We start from the raw sequence: 23,871 nt of genomic DNA, 5'->3' as shown, positions 1-23,871 counted from the left end.
CTACCTAATACATAGAGATGACCACAAGGAGGCAACCAAAATGAGGAGACAAAGAAACATGTCCCAAATGAAAAAAATAGAACAAAACTCCAAAAGAAGGGAACATACAAGATGGAGATAAGCAATCCAGCAGATACAGATTTCAAAACACTGGATATAAAAACGCTCAATGAACACAGGGCAAGAGTAGATGAACTTGGTGAGAACTTCAACAAAGAGATGGGAAACATAAAAATGGAGACAGAAAACATAAAAAAGTATCAGGTACAAATGAAGATACACTAACTAAAACAAAGATTACATTACAGGGAATGAACAGTAGAGCAGATGAAGCAGAGGACCAAATCAGTGATATGGAAGATACAGAAGCAGAAAATACCCAATCACATAAGAAAAAAAAATGAATCCAAAAAAATGAGGATAGTGTAAGGAACCTCTGGACAACTTCAAGCATCAATATTCACATCATGGGGGTACTGGAAAAGAATGAGAGTGAAGAACTGAACACTTATTTGAAAAAATAATGACAAAAAATTTCCCCAACCCAATAGAGAAAACAGACATACCAGTCCAGGAATTGCAGAGTTCCCAAACAAAATGAACCTAAAGAGGTCCACACCAAGGCACATTATAATTAAAATGGCAAAGGTTAAAGACAAGAGAGAATCTTACAAGCAGTTAGTTACCCACAGGGAAGCTCCCCTAAGACTGTCAGCTGAATTCTCAACAGAAAATTTGCAAGTCAGAAGGGAATGGCACAAAATATTCAAAGGATGAAAAGCAAACACCTATGATGAAGATCATTCTACCCAGCAAAGTTATCATTTAGAATCGAAGGACAAATAAAGAGCTTCCCAGATAAGAAAAAACAAAAGCAGTTCATCATCACCTAACCAGTATAAAGGAAATATTAAAGTATCTTCTTTAAGAAGGAAAAAAAGATAAAAATATGAATAAGTGGCAATAAATACATATCTACCAACAATTATTTTAAATGTAAATAGATTAAATGCTCCATTCAAAAGACATATGGTGGCTGAATGGATAACAAAACGAGATCCTTACATATTGCTGTCTAAAAGAGACTCACTTCCATCAGAAAATGTGCAAAAGACATCAAGAAACAATTCACCAATTGTTTATAGATGACAAATAAATACATGAAAAGATATTCTACATCATTATCATAAAAAATATGAATTAAAATCTCAACAATGTAAAACTACACACCTATTAGAACAAAATAAAGAAAAGTCACAAAAATGCTGGTGAAGATGTGAAGAAACCAGGTTCTTAAAAAACTGCTGATATGAATGAAAAATGTTACAATCTTTCTAAAAACAGTTTGGCAGCTTCTTACAAAACCAAACTTGTAACTACCACATGAGCCAACAATGATACTCCTGGGCAATTATGTTCAAGAAATGAAAGTTATATTCACACAAAAACCTGTGCACAAATGTATATAGCAGTTCTATTCATAATAACTTAAATGTTGTTCAATGAGTGAACAGTTAAACAAACTGAAGTACGTCTATACCACAGAATGCTACTCAGCAATAGGAACAAGCTATTCGTGCAACAACCTGGATGAATCTCCAATGAATTATGCTAATTTTAAAAAGTCAACCTTAAATGTTACATATTTTATAACTATTTATATTACATTCTTAAAATGAGATTATAGAAATGGGGAACAGAACAGTTTTGTCAGTGGCTGAGGAGGCTGTGGGGGCAAGAGGGAACTAGGCATGGCTATAAAAGGGCATCATAAGGGATCTTCGTGATGACAAAAGTGTGCTATATCTTGACTGGACCCTATGTTATATATCTGGGTTGTGATACATGATACATCTTTCCAAAAGAAACTGGTAAAGGGTACACACAATGTCTCTAAGTCATTTCCAATAATTCCACCGTGGGAATCTATAATAATCTCTAAATATAAAAAGTTCCATTTTTTAAAATGATACTATAGAAGTACACTTCTTGACATGGAAAATGTTTATAATATACTATTAATCTTAAAATCAGGTTATAAAACATACATTTTGCTGTGTGTTATGTGTATAATTTTATAAGTTTGTATATGTATACACAGAAAGACTTCCTGAATGCATACTGAGATATGTCCCTATCTGGATTAATGAGATTTTAGGTGATTTCGATGTTTTGCAGATGTTTGTTTGCATTCTTATTTACATTAATATGCATGCATGCCTTTCCTAATGAGAGAAAGTGAGTTTATTCTTAATTTTTAAAAATGCTCTTTGTAGGAAACACTGACTTACAAGCAATACTGTGAACACACTGGTTATGCAACAATTAGGAATGAAAGTTAAGTTTTTTTTGTTCAAAAGGAAAAAATGAGTTGAGTTATACAGGGCCTATGGAAGAAAATTAATTGTGAAAGATGCTATCACGTTCACAATGACTTACACAAGAGGCGGTGCTGGCCGGTGGGTGACAGGAGCACTCACATGAGTTGCAGGCTGCACTCCCATCATTCCTGAACCATCTTAAAAAAACACACACATATTTATTCCAGAGTACCCATTGAATGACACTTTATCTCTAAGAGAAAAGTCACATACTGAAAATGTTACCTAAGGAAAAATCATATTTCCTCCTGGGTTAGGAGTTAGCAAAGAACAATGCAAGAAAACACAATATAATTATTTCTGAACTCTAGATAAAAAGGAAATAACTATAAAAAATAACAGTTTTCCAACAGAACATTTATTAATTGATAAATACACTTGCATTAAGTACAGCTGTCCTTTTCTCATTTATATATTTCTGCTTGCACAAAAAATTATTTTCCTGACTGAACCAGTGGAAAAAATGTTTACACTATAGATAACTTACAATAAGCAAGACTAGGATCCATAGTATTCCTGGCTCCATAAAAATAGTATGCATCATCATAAGGAGTTCGATAGTTAGTAGCCAAAGGTGGTAGTAGGGGTGGTGGAGCCAGAGGTACAATCCTGTATCGAAAGAAAATTGGAAAATCCTTCTCATATTTCATTGCAATTTTCTAAAAATAAAGATATCATTTTGCAAAAATGTTACTGAAAATCTAATTGCTGCTTCAGAAAAAGCTACAACACTTATGTAAAAAAGAAACTTCAGATTTTATTCAATCAATTAATATCTCATATGCCAGTACTGAACAAATATAGACCCTGTCCCTTCGAAATAATATAGAAATAAACAGACAAGTACAGCAAAGGACAGCAAATGAAACCATACAAGAGACAGGGTGCTACAGGAATGTGGAGTAGAGACATTTAAATCACCCCAGCAACAGGAGGGAAGCATAAGGGAGGCTTTCTATTGTAGAGAAGGCAATGCTTCAGCCATGCTGCTAGAGTGAGTGAGACAGAGACAGGAAGGATATAGTTCAGGGAAAAACAGGCAAAGAGATACAAAATGGGATTAAAAATGGTCCATTCGACTGGAAGAAGAGGTGCATTTTTTAACTATAAAAATGTATTGTTCTCTCAAAGGAAGTTAACCATAATGTGAAACAGATACCACTTATATATCAACAGTAAAGTCTTGACACAATTGTTAGTATTTCATAAAGTTGAAACATCTAACTCAGCACACTACTGATTAGGAAATGTCACTGTATCTCCACCAAGACAATCTTCTCCAATAGTAAAACTGAAGAAAAGGCGAATCCCTTTAGCTGAACAGAAAGAGAGAAGACACATCCTAGAAGGTTTGCGCTTTTAAGTGTTGTCTTAGCATGTCCTTCCCACTGTATACTTCAAAACAATTCTGCAGAGCTATGAAGACATTCACCATTCTCTTCTGTTGTGAATATATTCTACATTTACTAGTCAATGTGTCTAACCTTACTATCCTCACTCCATAGATACATCAACAAAGCACTTGAAAAGCTGTCATGAAAAACTGTCAACATCATTAAATCTTACATTTTTATTCAGATTTATTTCAGATTTAATCCTCATAATAACCCTGTAATCATAAACAAGGAAAAAAATACTACTACTGCACTTTTACAAAGGAGAAAACTAAAGTTCATTAAAGGTGTGGTTTGCCCAAAATCCAGACAGTGAAGCCCACCATTGTAATCCCTAACCTAGTGATTATCAACCTTTTTTGTCTCATGGCACAACAACTAATTACTAAATTCTGTGGTACACCAAAAAATAAATTTTTTGCCAATCTGACAAAAAAAATTTAGTATAGTTTTGATACATTCACACTGGACAGCTATTGTTGTGTTGGCTGTTGTCATTCTTTTATTTGACAATCTAGGGGAAGAGAGGTACTGCACATTTTTAAAAAACTCCTGTGGCACACTGGTTGGAAATCACTGCCTTGCCCAGTGCTCAGACCATCATACCATGCTCTGCAATTCCAGCTCCACCTCATCTTTCCAGGAAGAAAGCCACTGGTAAAAGAAAATGCCTGATAAATACAGTAAATGGCAGTCCTACTACTTGTTAGTATTAAATAAAAGAATAAGATCAAGTCCCACTGAAAGCACACCCCGGAAAATATCACTATTAAAAAAGAAAAACACCTGATTAAATACACCACTATAATTAATATTTCATGACAAGGAAAAGAAAACCCAAATCCTACTAAGAGAAAAAAGTACAGCCCAGAAAATACCAAATGTAAACTGCAGGATTTTCCTTATGTAGATAGTCTAGTATAGCATGATGCCTTTTACCAACAGAAATCAACTCTTTTCGGTAACACCTAAATTACAGGTTTTATAATCTCAACAGTTTTCATTTCAGGTAGGTGAGTTGCATTGCCCATAAGTAATCACAGAGAAAGAGTTGAATGAAACAGAAGTCAGAATAAAGTAATATATGTAAAAGCCACATTAGAAACTTTTGCTGTATAAACTAAAGGAAGTATTCAATGTTTGCCAAGTGGAATTACAAAATTGAAGAAAATGTACATCTATTACGTGTTAAAAGACATTTAAAATATTAAAAAATATGACCTAAAACTAAATACTAAATGTACTTATGCATTCTAAAAATTCTAAAACATCTTTAAACAATTAAAGAATGTTATAAGGATTTCCCTTATTTTTATAATAACAGAGAATAGTCCAACAATGAAAATACTTCAGGAGTAATTATTTGACATAAGTCATTAGTTACACAAAAATCTCTGATGGTTAACGTTATTTGCTTCAGCAAATCCTTCTAAACATAAAATACAGTGATACCTTACCAAATTCCCAAACGTAAAACATTTTAATAAGCACCTGGAAGGCACTATTTCACCAAGGGTGCTGCTGAGTCCACTGTGCAGATCTTCACTTTGCAATGGGATGGACTGAACCGGTGGGAAGGGTGGGGCAGGGGGTGTCGATAAAGGAGGGAGAGGGGTCTGGAAAGCTACTCTGGGTCTTTCAGGTGGGATCTTCTCTTCAAGGTGTCTTGGTGCCACACTGAACTGCTTTAGTCTATCAGGCTAAAATAAAGAAAAAAAATCTGTTTGTTAAATAAAATCATAAACTTAAAAGTGGAGGTGACCTCAAAGACCCTCTGTCCCAGACTGCCAGGACACACTTGAATTAATTACCAAGTAACAGAATTTTATAGCTACATGATTTTGAAGATCTAATCCTTATTTTGTAAATGGGATAATTGAGACTCCCTGGAAGTATACAAAAGCACCTAATGTCTCACCACTAATAAATAATCAGGCAAGGATAAGAGCCAGATATTAACTCTAAATAAAAAACTCTATTATACTACAATACTGTGCTGCTTCTCTATCCAAATACCATTTCTGGCACAATATCCTCCAGTCAGCAAACATTTTTTGTGAAGAACCAGATAGTAAACACATCAAGCCATACTACTCGACTCAGTCATAGTACTAAAGTAACCCAAAACGGTATGTTGAAGAGCGAGGGTGTGCTGCAATAAAACATTTACAAAAATCAGCAGAACTGGACTTGGCCAAAGGCTATATATACTTTGTTACCTCCTGCCCTACAACATCATTTATGTGTCCTTTTCTAAGATCTGTACATCGAAAATAAACCTAAAAGTAATAGTTAACTATTATGTCTAATATTTTTTGTATTTATTGTAGTAAAACAACTAGACACTGTAAAGGTAGTTTCATCCAGATATAAATAAGAAGGTCTGTCAAATATAACTATAAATCCAAGTTTAAGAGGCCACCATATTATATTAAAAAGATTAATATTTTTTAAAAAATCTTTTTGATTGTGAAAACTATTTCATAGGTATTTATTGATAGAAGAAAATATATTTAGTTTTGAAATGCTAAATTCCCCCTTTTTTTCCCCACCATGTTTATCTTTCCCAGGAATGACTTCTTGGATTAATCTAAAAGTTTTATTCCATGAGCAGTCTAAAAGCACATGGGGAGTGAATGGTGCTGCTGAAGTACTTAACTTTTTTTAAACAGATAAACCCCTGGGATAAAAACTTAATATAGGTAAAAAAGTAAATCAAAAGTTGCCTATACTTGAATAAGTTGCTGTATTCTTTTAAAGAAATTTTTGATGAAATTAAAGTTTCTTAATTATCATTCAAAGATGAAACTAAAACTCTCCTTAGCAAGTAAATTCTATCTATCCAACTATAAGAAAAGTACACTGCGAGAAAAGCAATAAATTATTACCTTCTCCTTCCTTAACTGTAATAAGTAATTCATTCTACTTAATGAGGAAAATTATTACAAAATTAAAGTAAAAATAAGGTTTTCTCTCTAGTTTTACATTTTAAAAAAGTTACTAAAATGCTCACAGTCTAGGATTAAAGATTTCAGTTTCTTTGGAATCACTCAATTATAAGAAAGGCAGTAAAGATATACTCAAGAACAATATTAACAGCTTTTGTAAGTTATACTGAGATAACTCCCCCATGGGATAGTAAGGGGAACAAAAGTACAAAGAACTAATTTGAAACAACCTAATAAAAGGTGCATATGTGAAAAAGGAAAAATTAGCTTAGCAAAATAAACAAGTTTAGTTTATTAGTGTTCAAACTGATCTACACTTACACTTCCCTATGTATCTTTTCTCTCTGTCCCCATCTGATGCCACAGTTGAGACTTATGTGAATGAAAGATTTAACATTAAAAGATGCCAGGAATCCTTACCGACTTCTCAGGGTCTTGGGCTCCAGAAGCTGCAACCAGGAGTTCCAAATCTTTTTCTCTAAGCAAAATTAAAGTTTTATATATTAAAAATTTGTAATAAATACTATCAAAACCATAATCATTACTGAAACAAATTTATAAACAAAGTTGATGCAGTAACATCTCCAAATACAAATAATTCCTTTAACTAACAACAAGCCTTAAATAATTCTGAAAAGTAAATTTTCCTAATTTGGTGTAAAGTAGAATTCACAAGTAAAATGACTTGAATAAGTATCTCTAACCAGTGCCAGGGGTACTTCAAAGACTAAGCAATTTATGCAGAGTAAAGTACAGAAGTAAAATAAAATCTACTTTCTTTTAGGGTACATGTATATTTTCAGTTCACCAAAAGAAGGGTAAAAAATTATAAATTAATACTATAAGTGTTAGTAAGAGTTTTTATGAAAATGCTTATGATGGCTAATATCAGACAGTAGATACTGGCTTCCTCAAAGATAAAAGAAAAATGACAAAACTAAAAGATCATGAGTCTCAAATTTTCTAAAACCAAGATATCTATTCCTAATTTTACACTCTAATTATTTCACAGTAATTTCTACAAGAAAAATTACAAATACTGAGACTTGTACACCATATAAATATCTGTGGACTCATCAATGATCATTTTTATACTGTATATATATGTACCATTTTACATTAAAAGACAAAATTATTTTATATTTCTTACTATATATAAGTGGACATATAGATAGCATTTAATGTTTCCCTAAATCAATATTGAAGAAATTAATGCAGGTATGTAAAAGGCCTGTTCTGAATATATGCATCATTTGTTACCAATAACAAAGAAGATGAATGAACACTGAGAATATTTATTACCCTGCTGATTCACTATGTGCAGATTGAAATTGAAATGATTTATAAATACAAAAGCATATTTGGAAAAATATCCTCTTGTTTTACTATGTAATAGTTACCACCATGTCATTTTATACAAATGCATTTTAAATTCAAACCATCTCTTTTATTTTATTTTTTCCAAATCATCTCTTTCAAATGCAAACTTTCATTACCGTCTCTTGTTGTTCTTTTGTTCAGCCATTTGTTCCAACAGTTCCTGTCTATATTTTTCTTTCCTTCTCTGAACAACTTCTCGATCTTCACCTCCTAGAAAATGGTGAGAAAAAAATGCAGCCTTGACTCTTGAGCACATATGCAACTAAAAACTCAAATTTTTAAAAATCTCCATTTTTAATTACTAGATCAAAGAGGAATTGCTGTATAAGCTGGAAAGATGGAAAGGAAAATCATATTTATCATACAAAGTTATCATTTATCCCTGGGTGGTGTGGCTCAGTGGATTGAACACCAGCCTGTGAACCAAAAGGTCACCAGTTTGATTCCCAGTCAGGGCACATGCCTGGGTTGCAGGCCAGGTCCCCAACAAGGGGTACATGAGAGGCAACTGCACATTGATGTTTCTCTCCCCCTATCTCTCTCTCCCTTCCCCTCTCTAAAATAAATAAATAAAATCTTTAAAAAAAACTCACAAAGGTTTAAAAGTTATCATTTAATCAATTAATTTCATAATGGATCTCTACTTTGTATCAAAGACATTAATTCTTCATCTTAGTAAAAAATCTTAAGTAAGACAATACTCTAACCCTCATCCTTATTGTTTCAATAATTGAGATACTAGCTCCACTAATATCTCCCACAAGTCCCTTAAATTGAGCAAGTGTGTCCAAATTGAACACCCCAGAAGCAACTGCCTCTCTCTATTCTGTTAATGGTCTGATAATCGAGCCTCAAAACCTCACTGTAACTTTGACTGCTCATCCTCTCATTCACCCCATATGAGGGCCCTCTTTCCTATTCTTATGGCCATTAACCTTGGATAGGACCTCTCCATATTTCACCAGGATTGCAGCAATAACCTAAGTAGTCTCCCAAGCTTCCCTCTCCCTACTTCAGTCCATCCAGCACACTAATGTAAGACCAACTGTCTTAAAATACAACACTGATCACCCTGGCACCCTGCTCAAACACTTCAATGGCTACCTTGATTCTAAAAAAACAAAACAAAAAAAAACCCTATAAAATTCTCACCTCTCACCCTGGTATCACTTATGTAAAAATCCAGGTGTGCAAACATTTTGGATCCACTGAAGATTATTATGTATGTTAATGACACAAAATCACCTCTTAATCAAGATATGCATTATCAAAGCACTATAAAAATCAGAGGACATCAAAAATGCAACTAAACCAGCAAGGCCTTTACTATCTTAATTATATCTTAGCCTCCCAATTAATAATTAAGTGGACAGACAGCATCTGAGTCTGTCCATTCAGCATAGATGTCAGCCATAGCGGAGTTCCTGTAGGGGGAAACGTGGATTACATTAAGATCAATAATAATGCTTTATCAAGTGGCTATAGCCATTCTGCTTCTGATCATGATAGAGTAACAAGCACAGAACTTAACCTCCCACCATAAAAATAAATAAGCAAACAAATAATCTATCTACACAAAATACATGAAATAACTTTTTCAAACATTGGACAAAAGGTAACACAGGCCTGTATACCTGAGAGAAGAAAAATAAATGAGGTGAGCCCTTTACACACCCTATTTCTGCCTGAATGCAAGTTCCAGGCTGTGGGTACAGAGAAGGAGAACCCAAACCAAGCTGGGAAACTGAGCTATATTAAGCAGATAATGATCAAAATTCAGGAAGGCTAACATGGCCAGAAGTTTAGGGCAAAGATCCAAAAAGAACCATATAAAGAGCGTTAGAAATCCATAGACATGTTCCTTCCAACTTTACTATGCACTAGTCTGTAGATGCACAGAGTGAAATTCCATTAGGCTGGGCAGAATCACTATGGAGGACACATTAATTGAACAATTCTCAGACCTCAAAGTGGAGAAAAATGTAAGCGCCAGCCAGCTAGAGTGGAATTCTTGGGGATCCCCTAGGGTCTTCAGGGAAGACCCCAAAAAGGTCACTGCATAGTAGTAGGGTTGAACTACCTCTGGAAGAAAGGCTACTCTAAATGACTCTAGCTAAGCTCAAAATAAGGCCTCAAAAAGACTAGTCCTTATATCAAAAAAACTTGACTGAGGTAGGCAAAATTCTAAGACAGAACTTATGTTCCCTGCTTTCTGGTGTTGACTCACTCCCTCTACAAACTGCTCCTCTTGAGTACGGGCACAACTTCTTTCTAGACAATAGTATATGGCAAAGGTGAGATGAATTTGCAGATGTGATTAAGGTACTAAGTCAAGTCTGGATTTATCAAAAGAGATTATCTTGGGTGAGCCTGATCTAACTAATCAGGTAAAAGCCCTCCCTGAGTATTGGGTCTCCTGGCTGGCATGTTAAAGTGAGCAGCCAAAGTGAGGAAGCCTACATGGCAAAAAACAGTGGCCAGCCCATAGCAGTTGTGGGCAGTCTCCAGCTGACATCCAGTAAGTAGCTAGGATGCTTAGTAATACAACCGAAAGGAAATGAAATCTTCCAACATTCTGAATGGGCTTAGAAGTAGATTCTTCCCCAGTCAAGCCTCTGTCCTGGATAAAACCTGGACTATAGCTTTGTGAGACCATGAGCAGAGGACCCAAATAAATTCCTGACCCATAGAAACTGTGAGATAATGTGCAATGTTTTCAGTCACTAAATGTGTGCTAATCTGTGATGTAGCAATAGAAAATTAATACAGTGACCCACAACCATTATAAAAGTTAGTCAATAAAAAAGCACATAAACAGAGATGATGGAACAACAAACAAGGATGTTAAAATAACTCCCATAACTATGTCCAAGTATTTAAGTGAAAATAGCACCATTATGAGGAGGAAATAGAAGCTATTGTAAAGAACCAAGTAGCGAGTTCTGCTTCCGCATAGAAAGAGAACGCCACAACATTGCTCTGGCCCTACAATAAGGAAAAAGCTCAATCATCTACAAAATCTGAACTTTACAAAAGTCCATCGAGCATCTATTGGTACATGAGAGGATAAAACAACTATGGGACAGTTATATGGTGGAATACTACTCGGCCATAGAAAAAGAAAATTTTACCCTTTGCTTGGATGAACCTGGACAGCATTATACTAAGTGAAATACACCAGTCAGAGAAAGACGAATACCACAGGATTTCACTTATATGTGGAATTTAATGAACAAAATAGACTAACAAGCAAATCAGAGACTAAAAGATAGCAGGCTGAGAGCTCTGGGGTGGGAGGAGGTTAAGGGTTGCAAGGATCAAGTGAAAAGGAAAAAGAACTCATGGACATGGACAGCAGTATAGTGATTGCGGGGGGCAGGGGTATAAGGGGGATAAATAGTAATAAAAATATACAATAAAATTAAAAAGCCCATCAGATTGCTGAGGTTACAAGGAACCAGTTAAACTGAATTTCAAAAGGTATAAAAACCATCCAGAAATGGAACAATCCAAGTTTTTACCTGTATCAGAAAACGAGCAAATAGACAGCTGCCTTACAATCAGGTAAAAAAAATAGCTGAAATATTAATGTATTCCTAAAGGGTCTGTGTGGGTTGCAAGACGATGTAGATGCCTGAAGTCCAGACACAAGAGGACTCTGCCCTCAGTACCGCCCTCCTGCAGAATGCTCACAAGAAACACCAGACATGGGGCAACACAGGAGACCCAAAAAAACCCTTCCATGGTAAAAACAAAATCAAAAACAGAAACAAAAGAAAAACACCACTGCTTGTTTTCCAGACTCTTCTTTCATACAAAGCAATAACGGTTGGAAGTTATTTGAAAGGCAGAAAACCTGCTCAGACCCAGCATTCTACACTACATGCAAAGACCTGTTAAGTGAGGGGAAGGGCAGAAAATTCTCACACAAGACCCTCCACAGACATAAAGAAGAGTTTTGCTACCACTCTAAGGAGAGGCAGGAACACCAAGAAAGACTCATGTCTGGAAACCAGATGCACAGGGCCAGCCTTGCACCAATGGAACAAGCAACACGAATCCACTGAGGAAGGAAGGAGAAAAGTGAGGAAAGAGACACCCTCTCTGTTGGGGGCATTGAGGCCTTACTGAAAACTGAGGAAGGTACAGGGACACAGAAAAGCCCTTCAGCACTCCAGGCCTCTCACTAAGAATAAGGTAGTCAGAGAATTTACCATTTCTCTCTCAGCAACTGTTGCAAAGTACAGTTAAAAATCATTAAGGATGTATAAGGCATGAACATTACTATAAACCAATACACACATTGCACATTCTTTCCAGTACACACTAAACATGCACCAAAGTAAACTATATTTTGAGTCATTAAGAAAATTCAAATTTGAAATAATTGAAATTACTTTCTCAGACCACAGGAGAATTAAATAAACAGTTGAGAACAAAAAGCAGAAAAATCTCCAAATATTTGGAAATTTAAAAACATACTTCTAAATAAACCATGATTTGGTTATAAATCCTACAATGTATTATTTTTGCTCTAGCAGCCAATTACCTTAACTTTTTAAATAAAGCAAAGGGCTCTAAATGATATCACTGGGCAAAATTACAGCAAGACAAATCTCAGTTCAGGTGAAATGAGAACACTGGAACAATCAGAGCCACTGAAAGGTGGAATGTGCTGCCACAGACGAGTAAATTCCCTATGGGTATATACAAATGTAGGCTGGAAAAAATTACATATAACCCTGAGATAATCACTGGATTAAATGACTTGAATTATTTGTTTCAAACATCAGTTATTATCTCACTGAATATTCATCAATAATTCCTAGATGGCATTAATGAAAGGTTCATGCCGTTCACCTTAAAAATGTTTTTTACTTTTTATCCTCACCTGAGGACATGTTTATTGACTTTAGAGAGTGGGTAAGGGAGGGAGAGGGAGAGGGAGAGAGAAACATGATCAGTTGCCTCTCCAATGTGCCCTGACTGAGGACCTAACCCACTACCTACAGATATGTGCCCTGACCAGGAATCGAACCTACAACCCTTCAGTTTACAGAACAATGCCCCAACCAAGTGAGCCACACCAGCCAGGGCTAATATTCCAAAGCCATTTCTCCAATTTGTATCATGTTTAACAAAGACATTGTCCTGACTGGCGTAGCTCAGTGGATTGAGCGCGGGCTGGGAACCAAAGTGTCCCAGGTTCGATTCCCAGCCAGGGTACATTCCTGGGTTGCAGGCCATAACCCCCAGCAACTGCACATTGATCTTTCTCTCTCTCTCTCTCTCTCTCTCTCTCTCTCTCTCTCTCTCTCTCTCCCTCTCTCTCTCTCTCCCCCTCTCGCTCTCTCTCCCTCTCTCTCTCTCTCTCCCCCTCCCCCCTCCCTTCCCTCTCTAAAAATAAATAAATAAAATCTTTAAAAAATTAAAAAAAAAAACAAAGACATTGTAAGAATTAAGCCTTCTGATCTACTGATGGGTTAAACTGGTCAATTCCCACTTAAAGACACAACACTGGAATAAAAGTCTAGGTGTTGTGCCACTTTTCTCACAACAGCCATTTCAAAGAAACAGAGGTCTGAGAATCACATGCAATTTCACCTATCTAAGCCAAGATTTAAATCACTGATGGTTTTCAGGTGGAATGAACCTAAACTGTTAATAACAACTTTCTCTTATACTTCACTAACAACAAATTTCAAGTAATTTTTTCTAATAGTTTTTACACAAAAAACAGTGTTATTTTCTATTTAAAGTTACACACAGGAAATAAGGCTCTCTTTATTATGATAAGTAAATAGAGCAAATCAACACGCTTATGTGAAGCTATGTCCTTCACTTCTTTAAAGTAAAGACAAAGTGTAGATTATGATCGTAATTTGAACAAAACACCTTCTCAGAAACTACATGGAAAGAACATGGGGAAGGGTGTCTATCAAAATATTAAAAAGTTTAGTTAAGGGGAACTGCACTAAAATATAAGGCAATTTTGTGCTAGCTAAAGAAACAAGAAAAAAATGAAAAAACTCTCCCATATAAAACAGAATATAATAAACAGCCACACTACAACAAAGTACTAATAAAATATGAAATTAAAAGTTTATACTAAAATTAATATTTCATTTACCTTCTGTAGAAAACTCCACCACTAAATAAAAGTTATTCCATTTTAAAATTGTTATACACAGTTACATAATACATGTTAAATGCTTAGCGTACTGCCAATTCTAAAGCAAGCACTAGACAAATGTTTTGTATTAGTGGTAATTACAACTGTGCATCCTCACTAAAGACCTTTTATAGAACACTCTCCAAGTCTAATCGACTGGAAATTCGCACATACCAAAGAGCATCCCTGCAAAGGGACTACAGATCTCTCGGGTAGGTCTGGATGCTTCATTGTCTCGAGCACTAAAACAAAATGAAAAGAATTAAAATTTAAATAATTTTCAGGAAACAAAAATTAGAGTAAAATGTAAGTATGAATTATTTGCCTTTTAAAGTACTACACATACTCCTAACTAATAGTTACATATTTTTAAAGTTAGGGTAAAACCATGGCATTTTATATATTTATATAGTGGGACCTCAGTGTATCCAGGCTCTATAAATACATAACCTTTTTCTTCAGCCTGCTTCACTGGCTCTGTAGATTCCCAATAAAGCCTTTTGTTTTAAAAAAATAAGAAGTTACCTCAGTAAAGAAAATGAATATCAGTACATATAAATCTTAAAAAAAAAGGAAAAAGGTGATTCCTATACATATACCTGGAAAAGAAGATCCATCCCTAAAAGACTCCTTCCTAGAAAGGCAAATCCTCATTAATTAGACCCAAAAGGCAAATTCTCTTATCTCAAGCAATTTTATGAATTATTTTTCTTCAAAGAAAATAGACTATTTCTGACAATCACAATATTATCTTCATTACACACTATAGATTTGGAAGCACTCATCCTTATGTATGATAGAAGAAAGCCACCAGAATAATAAAAAGCTATAAATAGAAAAAAAATATAATATAAAATGCATACATTTTCCTTTCTTTTCAACATGACTGAATTATATATGATAACCCATCTTACAATGTAAGCATAAAAGTTATCTACTCAATAAGGTGAAAATCAAAAACAGACTTTTGAAAGGAAAATTCATTGCAGGAACATTTTCAATGTATTTCCAGTTAAGCTACAACACCCCCCATAATTACAAGATATTTTAATTTGATTTTAAGTTCATTAAATTATGTTTATTTCTCCTTTCATTACTTCAAACAAATTAATACACTTTAAAATGATAGAAACTTATTTAGAATACCTTGGCACAGTTTATGATCAAAATTTGCTCTTTAAAAGAATGCTGTAAAGTACTGAAAATTTTCATTTAACTAAACTCTCCACTTCCAAACCCTTTTTCCTTTTAATTCCTTTCTTACTGCTAAGGAAAGCTGTTAAGATACTGTATCTTTCTACTTTCCAGTAAGCCAGTTAGCACGTGCTGTTTCACACTGTATGTAATGACTGAAGGGCAGAATTTGTGTTACATACCATACCTTGTATTTCCAGCAGATGAAATTCGTATGTTTGACTGGTCTGTGACATCACCACCATACGCCATAGGAGGCACATTCCCTTGTCTGTTCCCGTACATCCTTAAAAATATATTAGCTTATAGAGCTTGTTCCACATACAGTGGACCTTCTTATATGTCTTTGGTGTTTTTGCATTTGATGTTGGAAATATTAAAAGGAACAAAGTGTTATAATAAAGTTTTACTGTAAATACATTCTAAAATTAATTTGAATGAGATTTGACTCAAGTATGATCTGCTGGTTAGTAAGAGACACTAAGAGTTTATATTTAGCCATCTTTAAAACAAAAGGTCATTATAAATTATTTCAATATAACTTCTAGAAATCTTTAACTTGGAAACTACACATGTATTATATACTTTTCTATCATTCCTTTCTTCAAAGTATATTTATTGAGTACCTACTACATGCCAAATTCAATTCTAGGCACAGGGTATATGGACATGGTCCCTTATCTTCATGAAGATTATAGTCAAATTTCAAAATGAGATCATTTTCTTATTCAAAACTCATATATACTGGGAATTATTTCATTGTATATACACACAAACCTTTTTAACTTAAAAATATAGCAGCGGACTTACAGTTTAATTATACCAAATGTAGCAAGTTGCATTTGCTAACAGTATAAATCACATGAAAGAATAAGGTGCATAGAAAACATCATAAACTGATACATGGCCAGAAAATGATTACTTAGTCATAACAACAAAAAAATTAGAATTTTTAATTTCCTTCTTAATCCTTTTCAGAAAATAATTTTTTTAATGTGCTTTCCAATTAGTCTTTTTTCCATTTGGCAAACATTGATTTCTTTAGCTTAAATTCTCATACCAGAAAAACATGACTATTTACTTAACATTTATCAGCATCCATGAAAATTATCATTTCCTAAATCATTTCTTTACATGGCTATTAAACTACATTGTCTCTCAGGAGGACTATTAGGAAAAAATATGGCTGTTAAAGTGTTGTTCAATATTTTAGGTGAATTTCATTATCACATTAAGAAAAATGGCACTTTTCAGAAGAAAAGGAGCTTCTCACTATCCACAGAGATAGCAATTCTTCATTTGTTTCCACCACACAAGCATTGTCGGTATCATCTGTGGGGAAGAAAACTTTACAGCATTGTAACCTTACTAATGTAAGACCTGGTACGGTATAAATGCCTCCCATTTTTTACGCATATCTAAACAACAGAACCCTCCACAAGCCCTTTCTTTCAAAAAAGAATTTCAAAGTTATTTCAATTTATCAAAACATGACTGGTTTTATATCTGAAGACTAGATGCTTGAATCTCTTTTAAACTGACCCAGTTTAGAGTTATTGTCTACTTCTACCAACATGAAGAACAAGTAAATATAAATTCAAATTCAAATTTGTAATTAACAACACCAGGCAACCAGATTTAGTTATACTGGACCTATATAAATACACACGTGCAGAAAAGAGTTAACAGAGCAGGCCTGTACCAAGGTCACAAAAGCATCTATACAAAAACATGTTTTATGGGTTCTTCAGTGTATAGATAGATATCTTAATAAAGCAAACACCCTAAGAACAAAAGGTCATTTTCAAAGTTCACTCTAAATTAAGGAAAGTTAAGGAATGATTTTATTTATGTATAAGGTCAAGTTCTCTTTGCTAAGTTCTACAGTATAATCACAAAGACTCCTAATGAGCAGTCCATGTGAAAGATAGTTGAAGGTGGGCATTTTCAATAAAGACAAAAATTTTATTTACAAAATTTTAAAAGTCCCCCAATCACAGGTAATTACAATAAAGTGAAAACTGGAAAAATGTTGAGTCCAAAATAGAGCAGAGAGACATATTTTACTAAGAAGCATAAAATAAAATCTTAAGGCATCCTATTCAATTTTATAAAATGACTGATATAATTTTAAATTACTAACTTGAGACCTAAAAAAAATAAAAAACTAGAAGGGAACCTAACAAGCTGTAAAGCCAAATTATAGTTTGGAAGGTTAGCCACCTTATTATCTATTAAAATAACTGTATACTTGTAATGAAATTGTCTTCATTTATTGATGTTTCTGTTATATTTCTAATAAATTTAGCATGTAATCACTCTTAGTTATCCCTGTTAGTTCACTTTAACAGCTTTTATGGTGATCTTACAATTTATTTTAGAAAACTTCATGGAGGTACATGAAGTCCTCTCTATAAATGGGAACTGGTGAAAGCCAGCATGGTTTGACCACCGTCTCTCTCTTGAAACAACTTAAAAGTCAATGACACAAGGTAATCTCTACAAGTAATGAACTCAATAGTCTAAACACAGCCTGACGCTAGTCAAATGCAGGAATTTGGCTGAAGTCCAGTTTGTCCCCAAGAAGTCCTTTCGATGTAGCTGTGGCTTTAGAACCAGTACCAGATTAACACTATCCCTGCGACCCAGAACTAAATTTTCCATGACTTTAAATCCACAGGTTCACTTACCACACCTCAATCCACTGGGTTTTGTCAGCAAGGGACAGACCTCATAAAAGAAAAAATTTGCTTAATTTGACACAACAAATCAGATTTGCATGAGGGAATAATTGTAAAATAGTTTTACCATCCTACTATCAAAAAACAAAAAGTTAAAGGTTATGTTAAGTGGAAAAAGCTTTTTTCTGTTTCCTTGAATTAGGTTCAAATCTCAATGCCCAAAGAAACCAAGTATAGGCTAGAGGCCAAGTTTACTCTAAAGATTAACAGGTTGCTTATCTTATTTAAAAAATTACTCTCTCTCTTACAGAAAAAAAGTGAATTGTTTGAAACCACAGGTATTTTCAGCTAACCAACTTACATGTGAATAAACAACTAAATGATTCACTTCATCTGTTTTCCTTAATAAACCACAGAATCAAACAAGCTACTTGAGAAAAAAATTTACTTTGTTTATACTACCAAGAAAAACATATTATGAAAATAAAATATTTACCATCCGTTAGTCCTAAATTGATACAGTTCATATGGAGGAAAAACCAAATGTCTCCTTACTTAAAAGAAATCACCATATACTAAAGGTAACACCACCTTGTTTTCACACCAAGAATTTCTCTAATGTCAGAGTTCCTAAGTCTATTAGAGGTACTCTAGACCACAAAAGTTAAAAGAAAAATACAGAGTTACTGTTTTTTCTCATTGTTTTCACTTCTTTCCCAATTTTTATATGGGAAATGTTTTAAAAACATTTACACTTTAAATGTTTTTAAGATTTTATTTATTTTTAGAGAAAGGGGAAGGGAGGGAGAAAAAGAGTGAAAGAAACATCGCTGTGACTCCTGGCTGGTGTGGCTCAGTGGTTTGAGTGCTGGCCTGCAAAACAAAGGGTCACAGGTTTGATTCCCAGTCAGGGAACATGTCTGAGTTGCTGGCCAGGGCCCTAGCAGGAGTCATGTGAGAGGCAACCACATATTGATGTTTCTCTCCCTCCCTTTCCCTCTCTAAAAGTAAGTAAATAATATCTTATTAAAAAAAAATTTAAAAGAAACATCAATGTGAGAGAGAAATATCAATCAGTTGCTTCTTGTATGTGCCCCAACTGGGAATGGAACTCAAAACCCAGGCAGGCATGTGCCCTGAGAATCAAATCAGGGACGAAGCCCAACCAACTGAGCCATACCAGTTGGGGCAATTTTTATATTTACTTAAATTCCATAACAGTATTTTAAAGTGGGAAAAATAATTAATATTAAAATGGTCCATCCAAAGATAAATGAAAATTAACTATAAGGAAAGAAGTTATACCAAATTAAGCAACTCATGTTCTAATAAGATATTTCTCATCATTTATGTCTTCATATTAAGCATGTGTACTTCTTAGAACATCCTACACTAAAAACTATGTGACTAATACACAGACTCTAATTTCAGATGGAGTGTTATCTCAGAATTTTAAAAATGACTTAAGATTACAAACTAGCAAATATCAAGAGTTAAAAAGAAGTACTAACTGCATTAATCACATAAAAACTAAAAAAAAAACCTTCAGCATATTTTACAGCTGAAAATATCCTTTACTTATTAACAGTGGTTATAAAGTTAAATATAAGATGGTAACATATTAACTTCTATAACTCAGGTTAATAAATAATAAAGACTAGGATGACTATATTTAAAAAGTGCCTATAAACTCCTAAGTATTGTAAGATTCACTACTACCTTCAACTTAGAAAGCCCCTAAAACATTATAAAATTTACTTAAGTTGGTAAATATGTATAAACAAATAATACATTCAGACAGAATACAACTGTCAAGGAAAGTGTTAACCATCTTAGTAACTATCAAAAACATTGCCAAAGATTAATAATTAGTTTAGAAAAATAAAATCATTTCTGGGCTTTGGCTTCCTTTCTGTATTTAAAGTGGGGAAATGTATCACTAATAAATACATTATTGTATATGAAAAAGGTTATAGGATAATAAGAAAAGAACTGAGACTAAAAATTAAAAATTAAAAATTATTAAAAATCAGAACTAGAATTTATCACATACTGAATTTTAGAAAAAAAATACAGAAGAGAAACTCAGAATGAAGGAAAATTAATTTTGTATTTCTCACAACCCTTTATAATTATTCTTGTCAAGAATTTCTGGGTAAGATTACAATATATTAAAAATTAGTGGTTAGAGCAAAACATTATCTGCAGTTGCACATTCCTTTGGTTTCAAAAAGTTCACTGACAAGTCATTTTCCTGTCAACCACTCTCCTGTGAAATAAAAACTATTGAATGATCAATGTGATTTTTTTTTTTGCTGGAAATAAGAAATCCACAAACCTAAAATGTAGATATTCAATTTTAACCTCAATTGCTATGCAGACATATGTGAAAAACCTTACATATAGAGATATATGCATTAACAAAATGGAAGTAACGCATAATAAAAATTTACATTTTTAAAAACACTTTTAAAAACTTTGGAATGTATGACAAATTATTCTCATTCATCTTCATGTTTAAACTAATCTGGAAATACTACTTGGAGAAGATAATATAGAAAGAATTCATTTCATTTATGGGATACATAAGAAAATAAAATAGTGCTCAAATAATTAGGCTGAAATTCATTTGTTAGTTCATGTATAAAATTATTACAGGGTATAATTACAAATAGAATAGATTAAAATATATTAAAAAAAACAAAGGAACAACCTCATAATAAGTTTCTTAAAATTCCAAACTTAAAAAGTATGCATTACATTACACTCTAAAGGTAAATAAACACAGTAAGGAAAAAAAGTTCCCATGTACAAAGAAGGCAGCACCCAAAGTCTGAGATTACCTGTAGTTCCCCAACTGAGAGCTTTTTACGTTAGGTAGCCTTTGACTACCTTCTGATGTAAACATTTTCAAATATAACACAACAAAGGATTTGGAGCATTTTCTAAAGTACAAACAATTGGATTCAAATCAGAGACAATTAATTATAGTTAGCACTGCAAAATTCTAATCCTTCACTCAAATTACTTAAATCATAGTAAATATTTAAAAAATTGGGTGAGTAGAACATAATAGCTATGGAATAAAGAGAAGACAGAAAACTGTAAATGTTTTGTATTATCAATAATTAGAATACTGAATGTGCAGCATTACATCTCAGAAAATTTCCTAAAATATTAAAAAAAGTAATTTAAGGAGGGAAGATGGGGGACATCTGTAACGATGTCAACAATAAAAAAAAGAACTCTATTTGGAGAAATAAATGAAAGAAGTCCCATTTAACTGCTTCCAATTTAGACTTAGCCCTTTCAAGTTACTATGTCAATGACAAATATGGGACCCTGCCATATTTCTATCTCCAAATCAAAAGTCAGATTAAAGACAGCAAGTTTTATGTATTAAGACAAATGACTAAACAAAAATAAGAAATTAACAAATAGCATTACAAAAACAATCATCCAAACTGAAAAACATGTGAAAATCTGACCAGAACAAATCGGTGCCATTTCACTTAAATAAATATTCAGTAAGTAACTTGAAAACAAAGAAATATATTGATAAAAGGATTTAGAGCATAGGAATATTAAAGGGATAAACTGTATTTCATCTATTTTAAGGTGTTCTTTCTTCCCCACGTTCTAATATCTAAAACTAGCCATCGACCTGGTTTTTGGTCGAGTTACTGCAGAGAGGAGTTACTGTCCCCTGCCAGTCACCTAGAAGCACTATGAATGTGAGACAACTCAAATTCTCCCAAGGTTTGTTTTTTTTTTTTGGGGGGGGGGCGGACAATACTGGCAACATGAATCTGGACTGCAAACCTGAATCAGTACTGGCTGACCATTCAGCTCACAAGGAAGTTATACTTTACTCCCTCTACTCAGTGCCAAACTTGAGACATGGAAGTTTTTCTTTTCTGTACATTTCTGTGTGCAAGTTTACTTCCCTTTTAATTTTACATAAAGGCTGTAGCTTTTCAGTGTTCCAGCTTTAAGACAGAGTCCTTTTCTCCCCATTCTGGGTGTTTTCTTTGTTCCCCCAGGGGCACATTAAATAATGGTGTACCTCAAAGCTGACAGTATCTTAGAATTAAATATGTAAATCAAATGGAACTGCTTCTCCCTAACATAATTGATAAAAAGTAACTACAATAATACTAAGCAAGTAAAGAAAATAAAAATGAAGTTGTAAATACCTGTCACTTGTATATACTCTCAAAGGTCTTCTATCATAATCACTTTCATATCTAAACCTCTCGTCCATTTCTTCACTTACTTCAGGATCTTGGTCTGGTCTATGATAGCGTCTGTCCAAGACACGATGCTCATGAAACCTGTCAAATCTTCTATCTGGGACGTCCACCTTGCTGGCATACCTTTGATGTTTTTTATTGGAAATGTCCACTTCTTCATTCCTTTTTTTAATGATTCTTCTATTCCTTAATTCAATTTCATCATCAAGGTGTCGGTATCTGTCCTCTTCTAGTCGTCTTTGGTTTAAAAGTTCTTCATATGCCTCGGAAGGAGTTAAGACGTCTCTCCTGGGATCCTCTAAATTTTGGTAAGATGTTTGTATTTGTGAAGGTAAATCAGATTTAACCTGACTAATAGGTTTTTTATTCCTTTGACTTTTGTGCTGGTCAATTAAAAGAAAGAAAGAAAGAAATAGATCTTAATGAGATGTTATTTCTTAAAAGGTAGTTAAACCTTCAAATGATCCTTAGTCTCTCATCTCAACTCTAAGGCTTTATCACCCATAAGAGATACTTATTTATCATTGAAATTTATCATTTAATAACACTTAATATTTATCAAATATACAGGCAACAGTAATATGGATAAATAGCTATAAAAAGAGAAAATAAACTAAATGCCAATTCCTACCCTAGGAGATATTGGACATACTTTAGGAATTAAATATTGCTTCAAAATATTTCAAATAAAATTTTTTCTCAACACAAAGAAAGGAGATGATAAATTTTTTGACCCTAGTAATATTAACCATCCTTAAATTTGGGAAAAATATCACACAGCTAGAAACTGTCAATATAAAAAACACTTAAAATAGACAAAAATAACTTAAAACCAATCTCTAAAATTAAAATGAAGTTAAAAGGTATGGTAAGTTCTTCAACATAAGACAAAACCATTTACAAAACTAAATATTTAAATATCCTATTTAATACAATTCAGCTTATTTTTTAAATAACTCAATAAAACCAATCGATGTGTATAACATAAAAATATTTCAAGTACAAAATATTCATCTTGTAGTGTTACAGATTTACTTTAAAAGCAATACCTACCTCAGTACTCTTTTCTATCTGTCTGAGCTTTTCAGTAGATTCTTCCTTACCCCTGAGAAATTGATTGTATTCTTTGTTGCGTTCAAGTTTCAATCTTTCCTTGAAATAGACACCAAACGGCAATGTTAACTTCATTTCAGGAAAAAGTATCTTCATGTTAAATGAGACACATAAATCAGAGATCTTGCCTACAATCATGTTTTACTAATAATTTCAAGGACAGTAGTAGTTGCAAGGCACAGGAGAAACAGGAAGTTACAGACCATCAGTGCAATTCCCCTTTCTTGTCATGTTAAAACATGCATTACAACATACTTAGGCCCAGTTTAACACAAGGTCTCTAATAAAAGGGAGCTGCTTCGGTTGTGAAACATCTCCATTCCACAGTCCAGTAGTTGTAAGCTCAGGTTACATT

General features: G+C 33.6%; 1 protein-coding gene across 15 annotated transcripts in view; it reads right to left on the bottom strand.

Moving 5' to 3' along the window:
• The window catches only part of CSPP1 (centrosome and spindle pole associated protein 1), a 92,676-nt gene that overhangs the window by 45,924 nt on the left and 22,881 nt on the right, over positions 1–23,871 (bottom strand). For 11 of the 15 annotated variants that reach the window (XR_004904374.1, XM_036031195.1, XM_036031188.1 and 8 more), the window contains 9 exons: positions 23,457–23,555; positions 22,347–22,786; positions 15,657–15,755; positions 14,450–14,517; positions 8,220–8,313; positions 7,144–7,201; positions 5,267–5,475; positions 2,869–2,990; positions 2,440–2,518 (listed from right to left, as the gene is read on the bottom strand). Coding sequence is in view for 14 of the 15 variants with exons in the window: in XM_036031195.1 (XP_035887088.1) it covers positions 2,440–2,518; positions 2,869–2,990; positions 5,267–5,475; positions 7,144–7,201; positions 8,220–8,313; positions 14,450–14,517; positions 15,657–15,755; positions 22,347–22,786; positions 23,457–23,555 (1,268 nt within the window). In the remaining variant the exon portion in view is untranslated. The remainder of the gene's footprint in view (positions 1–2,439; positions 2,519–2,868; positions 2,991–5,266; positions 5,476–7,143; positions 7,202–8,219; positions 8,314–14,449; positions 14,518–15,656; positions 15,756–22,346; positions 22,787–23,456; positions 23,556–23,871) is intronic. The other 4 variants (XM_036031193.1, XM_028533647.2, XM_036031197.1 and 1 more) reach the window with 2 other exon arrangements.

This window comes from Phyllostomus discolor, chromosome 7 (genome assembly GCF_004126475.2).
Source record: "Phyllostomus discolor isolate MPI-MPIP mPhyDis1 chromosome 7, mPhyDis1.pri.v3, whole genome shotgun sequence".
NCBI classification, from domain to species: domain Eukaryota; kingdom Metazoa; phylum Chordata; class Mammalia; order Chiroptera; family Phyllostomidae; genus Phyllostomus; species Phyllostomus discolor.
The sequence above is the reverse complement of the archived record's forward strand: the minus strand, read 5'-3'. Positions and strand labels throughout refer to the sequence as shown.